Consider the following 14,100-nt stretch of genomic DNA (forward strand, 5'->3'; position numbering starts at 1 on the left):
GGAGGGCACTTCCAAACGTATGTTACAGGGCCACATGAGGGCTCTCACTAAACTAAGGTTTCCTGCCTACTGCAGGCCCTCTGAACACTTGAATTTTGGGCTGCAGAATCACGTGGAGGTGAAGGAAGGGGAGAGGAGGAGGGCGAATCCCAATGCTACAATGGGCACAATGTAAACTGCTATGGAAATGTATTCCACTATCTGAGTGTCAATGAGGGAGGAACCGCCCAAATGTATAAGTAACAGCAGTCCCTCCAAAACGCATGTTACAGGGCCACCTGAGGCCTCAAATGTCAAAGATCAACCTACCTATTGGTATGTTGTAGCTGGCCTTATAAAGTGCTGGGGAATAAGGGATTAACTAACTAAAAATGATGTATGACAGAGGGACCTACAAAATGTATAAGCCAGGGCCCTCCCAATTGTAAAAGGCAAAAAAAAACACAACAGTACATGTGAACAAACGCTAAAAGGGATATTTTTTTTCTTCTTTGGTTTATTTAGCCTTATATACAAGTGATTATGCAGGAAAAACTGTTTCTTAACCTTTTTGGCGTGTTAAATGCAATTTAGGTTAGGTTTGATAGTTGTTTTTGTGTATCTGTAAAAGTGGCGTAATACTGTGACAAACTTATTCCCAGAAACCCTATGTGAGTCAGAGAGGCATGCAGGCTTATTATCCAGGCTCTCACCATTCTGTTTCATCACTTTCCCATCCATTTCAACCTTTTCCTCAGGCCCCCAGACCCCTTTGTAGGGTCCAGCAGAAAATTACTTGCATTTCCCACTGACTTACATTGTACTCGCAATTTTTACAAAGTACTCATTATGAGTATAGCGATTACGAATATTACGGTACTCGCCCATCACTATTTGTAAGTCAAAATCTGGAGTGGAACAGTCAGAGGAAAAGTATAATAGAAACACGTCACCACTTCTGGATTTTTCACCGACTCCTGGTTTGGGCTTGCAAATACTGATTTAATAGTGACCAAATACTGAATGTGTGAAGGTGGCCTTAGCATGAAATCACTGCAAGAATGCGTACCCTCACCATTGTCAGTCTACTTAGGTTCGGTTTCCAGTCTTTGCTGAATAACATCAGTCTGTTTCTGTTTCTGCCTCAGAGCAGTTTCGTTTCTCCCTTCTCTCCTCCTCTCACCAGTGACGTTGTTCTCCTATCCAAGTCAAGAGCCATCAGGCTTTAGAAGCATCATTCAGAGCAGAATCCCTTCATTGCAAAAAGAATACTTCCTCTTCAATTCACACAGACAAGAAACAGAATGAGGTAAACACTTTCACATTTCCCTAATTGTTTTGTTTATTAACCCCCAAGATGCTGTAGGTTAATGAAATGCTAATAGAATTGTGCTTTATATTTTACTTAGATTTTCTGTTAATTTCCAGAAATCATATTTGGAAGATATTTGTGTTCAATCTCATGGAATGATTATAGAGCGTGGGTCCAGGTTAGCGGAGAATAGATTTTCTGCTTAAAAAAAAAATACATTATTCAAGAAATTGCTGATCAGTGACAATGGACGGTTAGGAATCACTTACTCTTGATATTTATGGGTGGAAATCAGAAGCTAGGTGCTAGTCTGATTACATTTAATCCCTCCGAGCTGCGTTCATTTTTTTTTTTTCGGTTATTTTTCCTTTTTTCATCACTATTTCCATAAGCCAAAACTTTGCTTATATATTTGTGTCATCATAGCCATAAGAGGGCACATTTATTATTTATTTATATATTAAACCATTTTATTTAAGATATATTATGCTGAAAAATGAAAAAAAAAAAAAAGTCATTGTGAGGTACAATGGATAAAACAGAAACTTTACACCTTTTTTGTGTTGTGTATTTTATAGCATTGATTATGCAGTAAAAATCAAATGTTAACTTTATTCTATGGGTCAATACCAGGGTGGACATATCGTTAGTGCAACCAAGAGGCCCAAGAGGATACAGTTACCTTCTCATCTGTCACAGGCAGGCTCGGACTGGCCAATAGGGGAACAAGGGAATCCCCCGGTGGGCCCCTGTGCAGAGCTGGGCCCCCAAATACACTGTATGGGCAGTATTTGGTATAGTTCACATTATTCACTCTGTACTGAAAAAAGCAGCATCTCATTCATTAACCAAACTACCCAGTTTATTATTTTATAGAGATATAGATAAATGTGTGAATGAGGGTAGTGTAATATTTGTATGCAGGTTAAAAGTGGGCCCCCCCAAAGTCAATGTTACTGGTGGGCCTTTGGCTCCCCAGTCTGACACTGGTCACAGGGGATCTATTTGAGTACCTAGAATTGTAACTGGCTAATGCAGTGGCTGAAATGAAATGGTCATGGCACTTCTGATGGTAGATTTATGCTGTGAAATGCAGTCTCCTTCCTACTGGGACATTTATATAGCTCACCCATGGTTGCAAAGTCATCGTATATGAAGGGGTACTCAAAAGAAATGAACTGTGTTCTGGAGGGGTCAGCGACTTATAGTAAGAGCCTTAGGCGGTCTGTTGGCGGACCCTTTCTGAGACAGTATGACAACTGACAATTGTTGAGTGCACAGAGAGAAGAAAAGAGAAACTCCTGAAAGATGGCCTAATGTTTTCAGTATTGGAGATGCAGTTTTCCAAAGCCAGATGCATGTATGGATAAGGGTTCATACTCACAATTGAGCTAATTGAGCTATCATATAGAATGCTAATTGTACCAACCCTGTCTTCTTCTCACTTTGCTTCATCCTTGGATGTCCTTGAACTTGAGCCTTAGGGCTCATACTCACATTCGAGAAACTCGGACCCGGCTCTGCCACCGGCACTCGAATCAGAGCGTTCAGGTGCATAGAAATACATGCAGCTGAACACTACCATCCGAATTCTGGTGGCAGTGCCGGGTATTGACGTGCGAGACTCGTCAGAGTTTCTCGCATGTGAGTATGAGTAGTGTTGAGCATTCCGATACCGCAAGTATCGGGTATCGGCCGATACTTGCGGGTATCGGGTATCGGTATCGAAACAACATTAATGTGTAAAAGAAAGATTTAAAATAAAAAATATTGCTATACTCACCTCTCCGACGCAGCCTGGACCTCACCGAGGGAACCGGCAGCGTTGTTTGCTTAAAATGCGCGCGTTTCCTTCCTTCCGTGACGTCACGGCTCCTGATTGGTCGCGTGCCGCCCATGTGGCCGCGACGCGACCAATCACAGCAAGCCGTGACGTAATTTTCAGGTCCTTCTAGGCATTCAGTATTTTAAAATTACGTTCCAGCTTTGTGATTGGTCGCGTCGCGGGTCACATGGGCGACGCGACCAATCACAAGCCGTGACGTCACGGGAGGCAGGAGACGCGCGCATTTTAAAATGCGCGCGTGTCCAGCCTCCTGTGACGTCACGGCTTGTGATTGGTCGCGTCGCCCATGTGACCCGCGACGCGACCAATCACAAAGCCGGAACGTAATTTTAAAATACTGAATGCCTAGAAGGACCTGAAAATTACGTCACGGCTTGCTGTGATTGGTCGCGTCGCGGCCACATGGGCGGCACGCGACCAATCAGAAGCCGTGACGTCACGGAAGGAAGGAAACGCGCGCATTTTAAGCAAACAACGCTGCCGGTTCCCTCGGTGAGGTGAGTATAGCAATATTTTTTATTTTAATTCTTTATTTTACACATTAATATGGTTCCCAGGGCCTGAAGGAGAGTTTCCTTTCCTTCAGACCCTGGGAACCATCAGGGATACCGTCCGATACTTGAGTCCCATTGACTTGTATTGGTATCGGGTATCGGTATCGGATTGGATCCGATACTTTGCCGGTATCGGCCGATACTTTCCGATACCGATACTTTCAAGTATCGGACGGTATCGCTCAACACTAAGTATGAGCCCTAAGGCTCAAGTTCCAGGACATCCAAGGATGAAGCAAAGTGAGAAGAAGACAGGGTTGGTAGAATTAGCATTCTATATGATAGCTCAATTAGCGTAGAGTGGAGATGAAGTCTCACAAGTATCAAATCAGATTAATCCATCAGTTTGTTAACAAGAGAAAGGAAGAAAAAAAAACAGATTAAAATCAGATAAACTCAAACAAGACACTCAAAAGCATCAAACTAAGGCCAAAGATCCTGCACAATGGGAGGATTTTAGTGATGTATGAATGAAGTGATACGTTTGGTTAATAATTTGGACTGAAGCGAGTGAATATTTGATGGAAATGTACTGAAAACATAAAACATGCAGCCTACTGTATAGAAAGAAAACCATCAGAAAAGAAAATCCACCACACTCATTAAATATTATAAGTCCAATCGAGAAATATATTGGACAAGGAAAAACATGAACAACACAGGTGAACAGACACAGTGGTCAGCCCAAGGCTTTTTCATGTTCAGATGGTGTTTTCTCACACATTACACTTCGTGTTATTAAGTTGTAATTGTTCTATACCTGTTTCATTATATTAAAGAGGACCTGTCACCGGGTCAAAAGTCCCCAGTTTTTGCACTTATTTTATTCCCACTCACTATCAGTCTTTTTTTTGTTGTTTGTTCGTTACCAAATACTCCATATAGTGTGAGAGATATGGGCCTTTTATTTAGTACTAAATTTTATGATCTTTACCTGTGGGGCATGGTTCATGGGGTAATAATGTGACTGAAGACATGCCCCAGAGAATCCTGATAAACACCATAAAAATTAGCTCTAACTAAAAAACATCACATCTCTGGACCCATATGGTATATTAAAAAGAAAAAAACAAAATATAATACTCCGGAGAGCAGCAGGAATAAAGGAAGAGCAAAAAACTTACCACTTTTAACCAAAATCTTCAAGATGTTACACTATTTAATTGACTACTCTTATGCAATAGTATTTGAATTTTTTATTTATAGTGCTCTATGCAACTCTGCCACATGGAATATTTAAATGTTCATGTGTTGTGGAATGTCTTTTTTTCATTATCCAGTGATTAGGGCTGGAATTTTATATCTTTTGGGGGCTTATTTTTTAAAGGGATATCCCACAATGTATTGTTTTTGTCTAATGCCTATTTAGACTAAAAAAAAAGACAGCCACATGCCCCTATAAATGTATGGTAGTTAATGCTTCCCTCTATATTTCTTATTTTTTTGTTTTCCTATGATGCAGTTTTTTATTCACCAGGGCCATCCTGCTGCTCTGCTCTGAACCCATGATCACCCTTCATGTCCTCGAAGATGTAAGGACCTCCCTGTCCTCTTCTGAGTGTCGCCAGCAATGCCACTCCACTATTATATCTTCGGTGAACATCACTGATGATCAATGAAAAAAATTACCATCTATTGTTATATCTTTGATGATTATTTATACCTAAAGCACTGTTCTCATTGATGGTTCTGGTGGTTTTCCTACTTGGCAGCAGCTGTTATACAGTTGAGAGGCAAACAGTCAGTGTTGGGCAGTGGCTTGTACAGTATAGACTTAGGCTGCGTTCACACGTCCACTATTTGGTCAGTATTTTAAATCAGTATTTGTAAGCCAACATGAAGAGTGCGTGACAAATACAGAAGTGGTGCATATGTTTCTATTAATCTTTCTCTGATTGTTCTACTCCTGGTTTTGGCTTACACATACTGATGTAAACAACTGACCAAATACTGAACAAGTGAACGTGGCCTTAAATGGCTGTCCTCACCATGCATGCTGACTCCAGGCAGTTTGGACAGAAGAGATTTGTATTAGATGCTAAGGAGGAACAAGCCATGAATGCTCAAACCGCGAGAAAATAATTATTAAAGGACATGTGCAGTAAAAAAGGGGAATCAACAATGACTTGCCATGTATTGCTTTGAGTGGTGAATATAAGAAAATAGTATATTTTGCATGTAAGGCCCATCCATGAGAATACACAGATTTTGAACTGATCTGTTTTGCTTGTGTTTTGGTGATAGATACAGTATACATGATACATTTTTAATATTTCTGGATGTGCACTCAGATATTTATATGAATTTTCTTTCTTTTTGTTACATTGTTATCCATATATGTTTGACTTGCACTCCACTTAGTATTACAGGAGCCCACTTAAAGTTGTTTGTGTCACATATTTTGTATTCTGGCACATGTTAGGGACTGATGTACCATATTTTTCAGACTATAAGATGCACTTTTTTCCCCAAAAATTTGGTGGCGTGGTGGCAGCAGGAGTCGGGCGATTCTTCCGGTGGTCTGACATTGCAGGGCGATAATCTCACTCCTACTCCAGCCTGGTACAGCTGGTACGGCAGGTTCGACAGTGCTCGGTGGTGCACGGTGGTGCGGGGGGCTCCAGTGACATTTTGTGAAAGCCCGGAGAACTCACACTTTTATTGCCTCGATTCTGTGGCCTCCAGGCAAATGGCCACTGGAGGTGGTGCATGCGTAATTTGAGATCTCGACTCCAAGATCTCGTCTCCTGAGATCTCACTGCCGAGATCTCAATCTGCGCATGTGTCGCCTTCAGCGACCATTTTCCAGGAGGCCACAGTATCGAGGCTATAGAAGTGCGAGACCTCCAAGCTTTCACAAAATGTCGCCATAGCCCACTGCACCACCGAACCAGAGCACCAGTCTGGGTCATATCACTGGACCACCAAACACCCCTTGTGACTCTGCTTCACCAGCGCTGCTGTTTCCCCCAGGGTAAGCTGAATTCAGGACTGTAAGACGGACCCCAATTTGATGCATTAATTTTTTCCCCTATTTTCCTTCTGAAAATTTGGGGTGCATCTTATGGTCCGGTGCGTCTTATAGTCAAAAAAATATGGTATATTATATATGACTGTAGATTTTTGTGTATTTGTTATCACTTGTTAAATCAATTATAACTATCCACTCTCTTATATTTTTTATCACAGTGGGTCATCAAAAGAAGCATTAAAGCCTCGTTTACTACAACTTAAATGTCAATTTACTTGGAATCTTCTTCTAAAGGACACAGACCCTGATGAACTAGAAGACAGATTGCATTACCAATTGGAATTTCTTGACACCAAGAACAAATACATGGTGTACAATTTCCTGGCCTATACAATGCATCTAAAAAAGGACTACACAGAAGCTATAGTCAATTTAGAGAAGGCAGAAGAAAGGATTAAAGAACTGAATAAAGAAAACAATCCGGATGGGGCTGGTCAAAAATATTTGGTGACATATGGAAATTATGCATGGGTGTACTACTACATGAAGCAGTATGAAGATTCTCAGAAATATGTAGATAAAGTAGAGCAGATTTATAAAGAACTACAAGATAGACAAGACATAGCAGAAATCTATGGGGAAAAAGGTTGGTCACTGCTAAAATTTCGTGGAAGATATTATGAAGAAGCAAAACAATGTTTTCAGAAGGCTTTAGAGCTAGATCCAGAAGATCCTGAGTGGATCACTGGATATGCAACAGTGGTCTATAGACTGGAAGGTTTCAATGGCAGAAGATGTGCTGCTTCAGAATGCGAATCACTAGAGTTATTGAAAAATGCAGTAGAGAAGAATCCAAATGATGCCGTGGTGAAGGCGCTTCTTGCATTAAAGCTGCAAGATCTAAACAGAACAGGTGAGGGAAAACGATATATTGCAGAAGCCTTAGACCAAGCCCCAAACTCTCCATATCTGCTCCGTTATGTTGCAAAGTTTTACAGAAGGGCTGGGATGGTAGATGAGGCCTTGCGTGTCCTTAAAACTGCAGTAGACCTCATCCCAACTTCTGGATTTCTACATCACCAGATTGGACTATGTTACAGGAAAAAGTATTTCATTTACAAAAAAGAGTTTGGAACCAGGAACCCTTATAGTAGACAAACTCACTCAGCAGAATTAAATAGCCTCATCCAAAATGCCATCTTTCATTTCGAGAAGACGGTGGAGCACAAGAAAACATATGTATACGCAAATGTAGACTTAGCCAATATGTATAGTGAAGCAAAGGAATATCAAAAAGCAGATGAAAGATTTAAAACTGTTTTGGCATTCACCAATCTTACAGATGAGGAGAAGCAGCAAATCTATAACAATTATGGACGGTTTAAAGAATACTGTCTGAGGTCTGAATCTGAAGCCATCGACTACTATAAAAAGAGCTTGCAGATCACTGTACCCACGCAAGAGAGAGAGTCAAGTGAAAAGTGTCTAAGAAGAATTTCTTCAAAGAAGATTAAAAACAATATTCGTGATGCTAAGGGTTACGCTTTGCTTGGCTTTGTCTATAAGACTAAAGGAGAAAGAAATGATGCAATTGATTGCTATGAAAAAGCCTTAGAATATGATCCTTACAATGAGGAATATGTGAGCGAGCTCTGTGAGCTAAAGCTGATGATCTAAAAAACAAGTGAAATAGTTTTTTTCCTTTCATAATTTTGTAGGCTCTGGTTGAATTATATCTAATTTACATCTTTAACTGCCTTAGGATTGATATTTAGCTATTTTTTGTTTAGGTATGTAGCTATAAGTACTCTTTAAAGATAATTGTGTTATTCATTTTGTGCAATGTATAGTATTGCAGGTACATTCACCAGACTATCAAATAATCATTAAACCATAGAAAGACATGTATATAGCTACATGATACATATTACATGATACAATAATTGTGTACTTCTCCATCCTAGTAATAAAGTTTAAAATTATTAATATCGATTGGTCAAAGTATATCTTATTGTATACTTACCTTGTAATGTCTTCACATCCTGTTCCGTCCAGATGTGTCCGGATCCCAGAATTCCAAGAGGCGGAAGTTCACCAACCGCCATATTGGGATACCCAAGTGATGGGTGCCTCAATATGGAAACTGCTGGTGGTACCAGCCTCTTGCGCGGTACCACCAGAGGAACACCGTCACACCACAGACACACACACACTGTATATGCCGTACGCACCACACACACGCAAACACACACTGTATATGCTGTACGCACCACACACACACACACACACTGTATACGCTGTACGCACCACACACACACACACTGTATACGCCATACACACCACACAAAGACGCTGTGTACGCCATACGCAGCCTCTTGCGCGGTACCACCAACGGAACACTGTTGCAAACACGCCGCCACCGGGATCAGCCGAATGATTCACTGACTGCCACCATCTTTGTATAGGAAGAGCGCATGCACAGTTTTAATGTTACCGCCACTATCTGCACAAAGATGGCAAATTCCGCGCAGGCGCAGTGATCCCAGCAGCAGATGAGCGACGTGTTTACAGGCAGAGGAAGCTGATCACATTAAAGTGGTTTTCCCACGAACGAAAGTTCATTTTAAAAATTTTCTATGTGTGACCGTGTACAGAGCATGCCACATCTCCTGGGCAGGGGAGGAAGCAAAATACAATACTGACATTACAGCAGAGGATCACAGAGGATTCATTTTGTCAGGTAAAATATTTCAGTGACTGTTTTTAAACAACATTTTACCTCACAAAATGTATGCTCTGCGATCTCCTGCTGTAATGTCAGTATTGTCTGTTGCTTCCTCCCCTGCCCAGGAGCTGTGGTATGTTCTGTACACGGTCAGACACAGACAATTTTTAAAATGAACTTTCGTTGGTGGGAAAACCCCTTTAACAAGCAAATATCAACGCCAACATGGCTCCTCCTAAAAAGTACGCCAATGACAATGAAAGGAAAGCAGCAAAGGCATAACGTCGAAGACAACAACGGGCAAATGAGATTCTTGAAGAGCAATTCTCAACGCTGTAAAGCCTGTCCCATCGTGACATTACTGCCCTCCCAATGCGATAGCATCGGACCGCCATCTAGTTGTATTATATTCAAGTATTGTATATATTGTGTTATTGGCATTGAAAATAATGGTACAATTCTAGCCACGTGGTACTGTGATATAACGGTCATATAGAACTGCAAAGAGGGCACACCTCAGGGCCTACATTAAGACTAGAGATGAGCAAACATGGTCGTCTCCCTCCTTATTTGTCGGCAAGCTATAGCGCTTACCAAAGAAGCTGCAGCGGGAACCCGGATGCCTGGAATGCTCCCGATAATCCGGTGTCTGGTGCCGCAGCTGCATGTGTCGTGTCTGTGTACCATTCACAACAAATGCATGGAGAGCCTGTTTGTTGGGTGTTGGATGTTCACTCATCTCTAATTAAGACTCCTGCTGGCTAGAGAACCCGTCAGATAGCATTAGCAACCCATCAACAGGTTCTAAGGATCACACAGTATAAGGGGTTAAACTTTCTGGATTACATTTATTTCTAATCACATTTGCAGCAGTAGTAAGGTTTGTCAGCTACAGCATTTATAAAATAATATATGCAAATTGTCTCTTTAGAGAGGAAGAAGACTGGAACATTAATGCAAACAATTGGAAGTAAAAATCCTAAAATTCACTATCGACCTTTATTGGGGGTATCCGGGACTTTATAAAAACCAAAAATGTACCTAAGCAATAAGAGGCAGGTAATTGCAATTTACCTGCCTGTTGCGCAAGGCGCCATTCTTCCCTGGCACAGAGCGGTCACAGACTGCTCCTGCCAGTAATTCAGTTGCCTCTGCTGACATGGCTGATTGACAGCTGTCAATCAGAATAATGTCAGAAGTCCCACCTCGTTGACAGAGCGGAGCGGAAAGGAAGCCTCCGCTCTGTAGAGAAGATGTCAGCAGAGGCTTTTGAATCCCCAGTTAGTGCTTAGGCACATTTTTTGTTTTTTTATAAAGTCCAGGATATACTCTTTATAGAGTGTCTGGTTTGGCTTTTATCCTAAGTCATGTGGCAAGGCTCATTAACCCCTTCACCCCCGGAGCTTTTTCCGTTTTCGTTTTTCGCTCCCCTCCTTCCCAGAGCCATAACTTTTTTATTTTTCTGTCAATATGGCCATGTGAGGGCTTATTTTTTGCGGGATGAGATGTACTTTTGAACGATACCATTGGTTTTACCATGCCATGTAACAGAAAGCAGGAAAAAAATTCCAAGTGTGATGAAATTGCAAAAAAAGTGCAATCTCACACTTGTTTTTTGTTTGGCTTTTTTGCTAGGTTCACCAAATGCTAAAATTGACCTGCCATTGATTCTCTAGGTCATTACGAGTTCATAGACACCTCACATGTCTAGGTTATTTTTTATCTAAGTGGTGAAACAAAATTCCAAAGTTTGCTAAAAAAAAAAAAATTGCGCGATTTTCCAATACCCGTAGCGTCTCCAATTTTCATGATCTGGGGTCGGGTGAGGGCTTATTTTTTGCATGCCGAGGTGGCGTTTTTAATGATGCCATTATGGTGTAGATACATTCTTTTGATCGCCCGTTATTGCATTTTAATGCAATGTCGTGGCGACCAAAAAAACGTAATTTTGGCGTTTTGATTTTTTTTCTCGCTACGCCATTTAGCGGTCAGGTTAATCCTTTGTTTCTATTGATAGATCGGGCGATTCTGAATGCGGCGATACCAAATAGGTGTATGTTTAATTTTTTTTTAAATTGTTTTATTTTGATTGGGGCAAAAGGGGAGTGATTTGAACTTTTATATATTTTTTATTTTTTTTATATTTTTAAACACTTTTTTTTTTAATTTTGGCATGCTTCAATAGTCTCCATAGGAGGCTAAAAGCATGCACTACACGATCGGCTCTGCTACATAGAGGTGAAATACAGATCACCTCTATGTAGCTGAAAGGCAGGTGTACTTTGAGCGCCGACCACAGGGTGGCACTCAAAGCAATCGGCCATCAACAACCATAGAGGTCTCAAGGAGACCTCTGGTTGTTATGGCAATGCACCACTGACCCCCGATCATGTGACGGGGGTCAGCAGTGCGAGCACTTCCGGCCTCGCGGCCGGTAGTGCTAGTTAAATGCCGCTGTCAGCGCTTGACGGCGGCATTTAACTAGTTAATGGGCGTGGGCGGATCGCGATTCCGCTCGCGCTCATTGCGCGCACATGTCAGCTGTACAAAACAGCTGACATGTCGCGGCTTTAAGGTGGGCTCACCGCTGGAGCCCACCTTAAAGCAGGGGATCTACCAGCTGACGTACTATTCCGTCAGTTGGCAGAAAGGGGTTAAAGGGTCAATGTTGACTTTTAGGTTGCTGCTTCCAGTAAAGGTCTAGTCTTCTTCCTCTCTGAAGAAACAGTTTAAATGTTTAAATTCCCAGAGGCGCATTGCATGGCCTATAAATCTCCTAAGGCTAGTTTGGCACTCTCCATAATAAGAGACACTACCTCTTAAATAAACAATAAGAAAGGGTAACTTTTCAAACCCATAACATCTTAAAAGGGGTATCCTTCTTTTAAACAAACATCAATGTTTCCAAAATGCCACCCACAAGGGTAAATATCTAGTAACTTAAACTACTGCAGCAATAAGCTGCCTGCTGTGACATGAAAATTATAGAGCATGGAAACTAAAATAAAAATGGAGGTGGAAACTGTGACCTTTTAGCCCTGTCAATTATTACCTTAAGGCCGGGGTCACAATTGCAAGTGTGATGCAAGAAACTCGCACAAGTCTCTAGCATCAATACCCGGCACTGCCGCCAGGACCGGAGCATGCGGCTGCATAAAAATACATGCAGCCGCACGCTCCAATTTCAAGTGTCGGTGGCATTCGGTGTTATCCCATTCAATTTCTGGTCATCCTTTTTACCGAACTCTTCATCATTCTGCCATCATGAAGTGCTCCATAATTCTGGCAGGCAATAAAGATAGATTCCAATTATACCAGATTGTCCTGACTGGATAATATCTGCTAATGACGCATTCTAACAATACATGTATATTCGCTAAATTTTAAAGTTTTCACCATTAGTAGTTATTTTTCCCAATTGACTGTCACGTAGTACAATAGAGATCGGGGACAAACATGTATAAAAACCTTGTCATCATTGGGCAAGTGAGAGTCCAGTAGAGAAATATTATAGAAATAAGCAGGCCTAAAGTCAATGACATGTGAAGCTGGTGTCGAAGGGAATGTCAGTGGCATTGCTTTCACTTGTGCAGGAAACAATTACAACAAATAAATAAACATCACAGGGCCTCTCTAGAAGACTTGTAAAGACAGGCCACAAGAATGTATGGTTAAAAATACATATTTTATTTCAAACAAGATAAAAAATCTCAATCATAAACACATGAATACAATGTTGAAAAATGCCTCCAATCTAACATAGGTCAGGTGAAAAACCCATACAAATATCTAAATGTCGGTACAAAGAGTGTATGCTTCGATATGCCACCTAGTGGCTATTGGTTGTATACATCAACATGATAACAGTAGCTATAAAAAAGGCTAAAGTGCACGGTGCATATATTTCTGTATGTGTATAGGTGGCTTATTTTTTACCTTGTAAAGAGACCACACATGAATCAAAGTCTAAGGTGTGCTCTTAAGTATAGCTGGCCACTAATATTCACCAGGTATTAAGAGGGCCAAGTACACACCGATGTCAGGAACGTTAAGCTGACCAAAAGCTGCCACCTTACAAATGAATATCAGGGGGCACCACAGGAAAAACCTGTATCGGAAGTGTGGCGATACCTTATAACATAACAGACCAAAAACACCTACGTATGGTGTAAGGCTGAGCACCGAAGCAAAAAGAAACCTAAAGCATAGTTACCGGGATGGGAGACACCGGACCTAGGAACCCCTACGTGCGTTTCGATGTATATTCTTCTGGGGAAGACCTCTTTGATAGTCATCACCACAAGGGAACCAATGCACAGAATCCTCCCGGGCCTAGCAAACCCAGAACTCTAGTGATCGGAACCCTAGGGATTAGTGTTGAGCATTCCGATACCGCAAGTATCGGGTATCAACCGATACTTAGCGGTATCGGAATTCCGATACCGAGATCCGATACTTGCCGCGTATCGGATACCGGAATCGGAAGTTCCCAGGATTCAAACTGCACGAATTTGCACGAATTCAGCCAATGAGAATGATTCCAAGTGTGGGCACATCGTGTTCAGCATGGAGGGCATGAAACTACTGGCAAGGCTGTGATTGGCTGCTGAAATGATGTCATGCTGCAGTTTAAAAGTCGCTGGCGCCATTTTGCGCTCACTCTGCTGTGAATTCAGTTAGTGACAGGACGCTGTTTGCTGACTGAGGGCCAGT

The 14,100-nt window shown here is 41.5% G+C and overlaps 1 protein-coding gene across 1 annotated transcript; it reads left to right on the forward strand.

Moving 5' to 3' along the window:
• The first annotated feature begins 1,152 nt into the window (after window positions 1-1,152).
• LOC143769897 (interferon-induced protein with tetratricopeptide repeats 5-like) lies at window positions 1,153-8,357 on the forward strand. The gene is made up of 2 exons (XM_077258930.1): window positions 1,153-1,288; window positions 6,881-8,357. The coding sequence occupies exons 1-2, from the start codon at window positions 1,284-1,286 to the stop codon at window positions 8,337-8,339; spliced, it is 1,464 nt and encodes a 487-aa protein (XP_077115045.1). The 5' UTR covers window positions 1,153-1,283; the 3' UTR covers window positions 8,340-8,357.
• The last annotated feature ends 5,743 nt before the right edge of the window (window positions 8,358-14,100 follow it).

Source organism: Ranitomeya variabilis, chromosome 4, assembly GCF_051348905.1.
Source record: "Ranitomeya variabilis isolate aRanVar5 chromosome 4, aRanVar5.hap1, whole genome shotgun sequence".
Lineage (NCBI taxonomy): Eukaryota > Metazoa > Chordata > Amphibia > Anura > Dendrobatidae > Ranitomeya > Ranitomeya variabilis.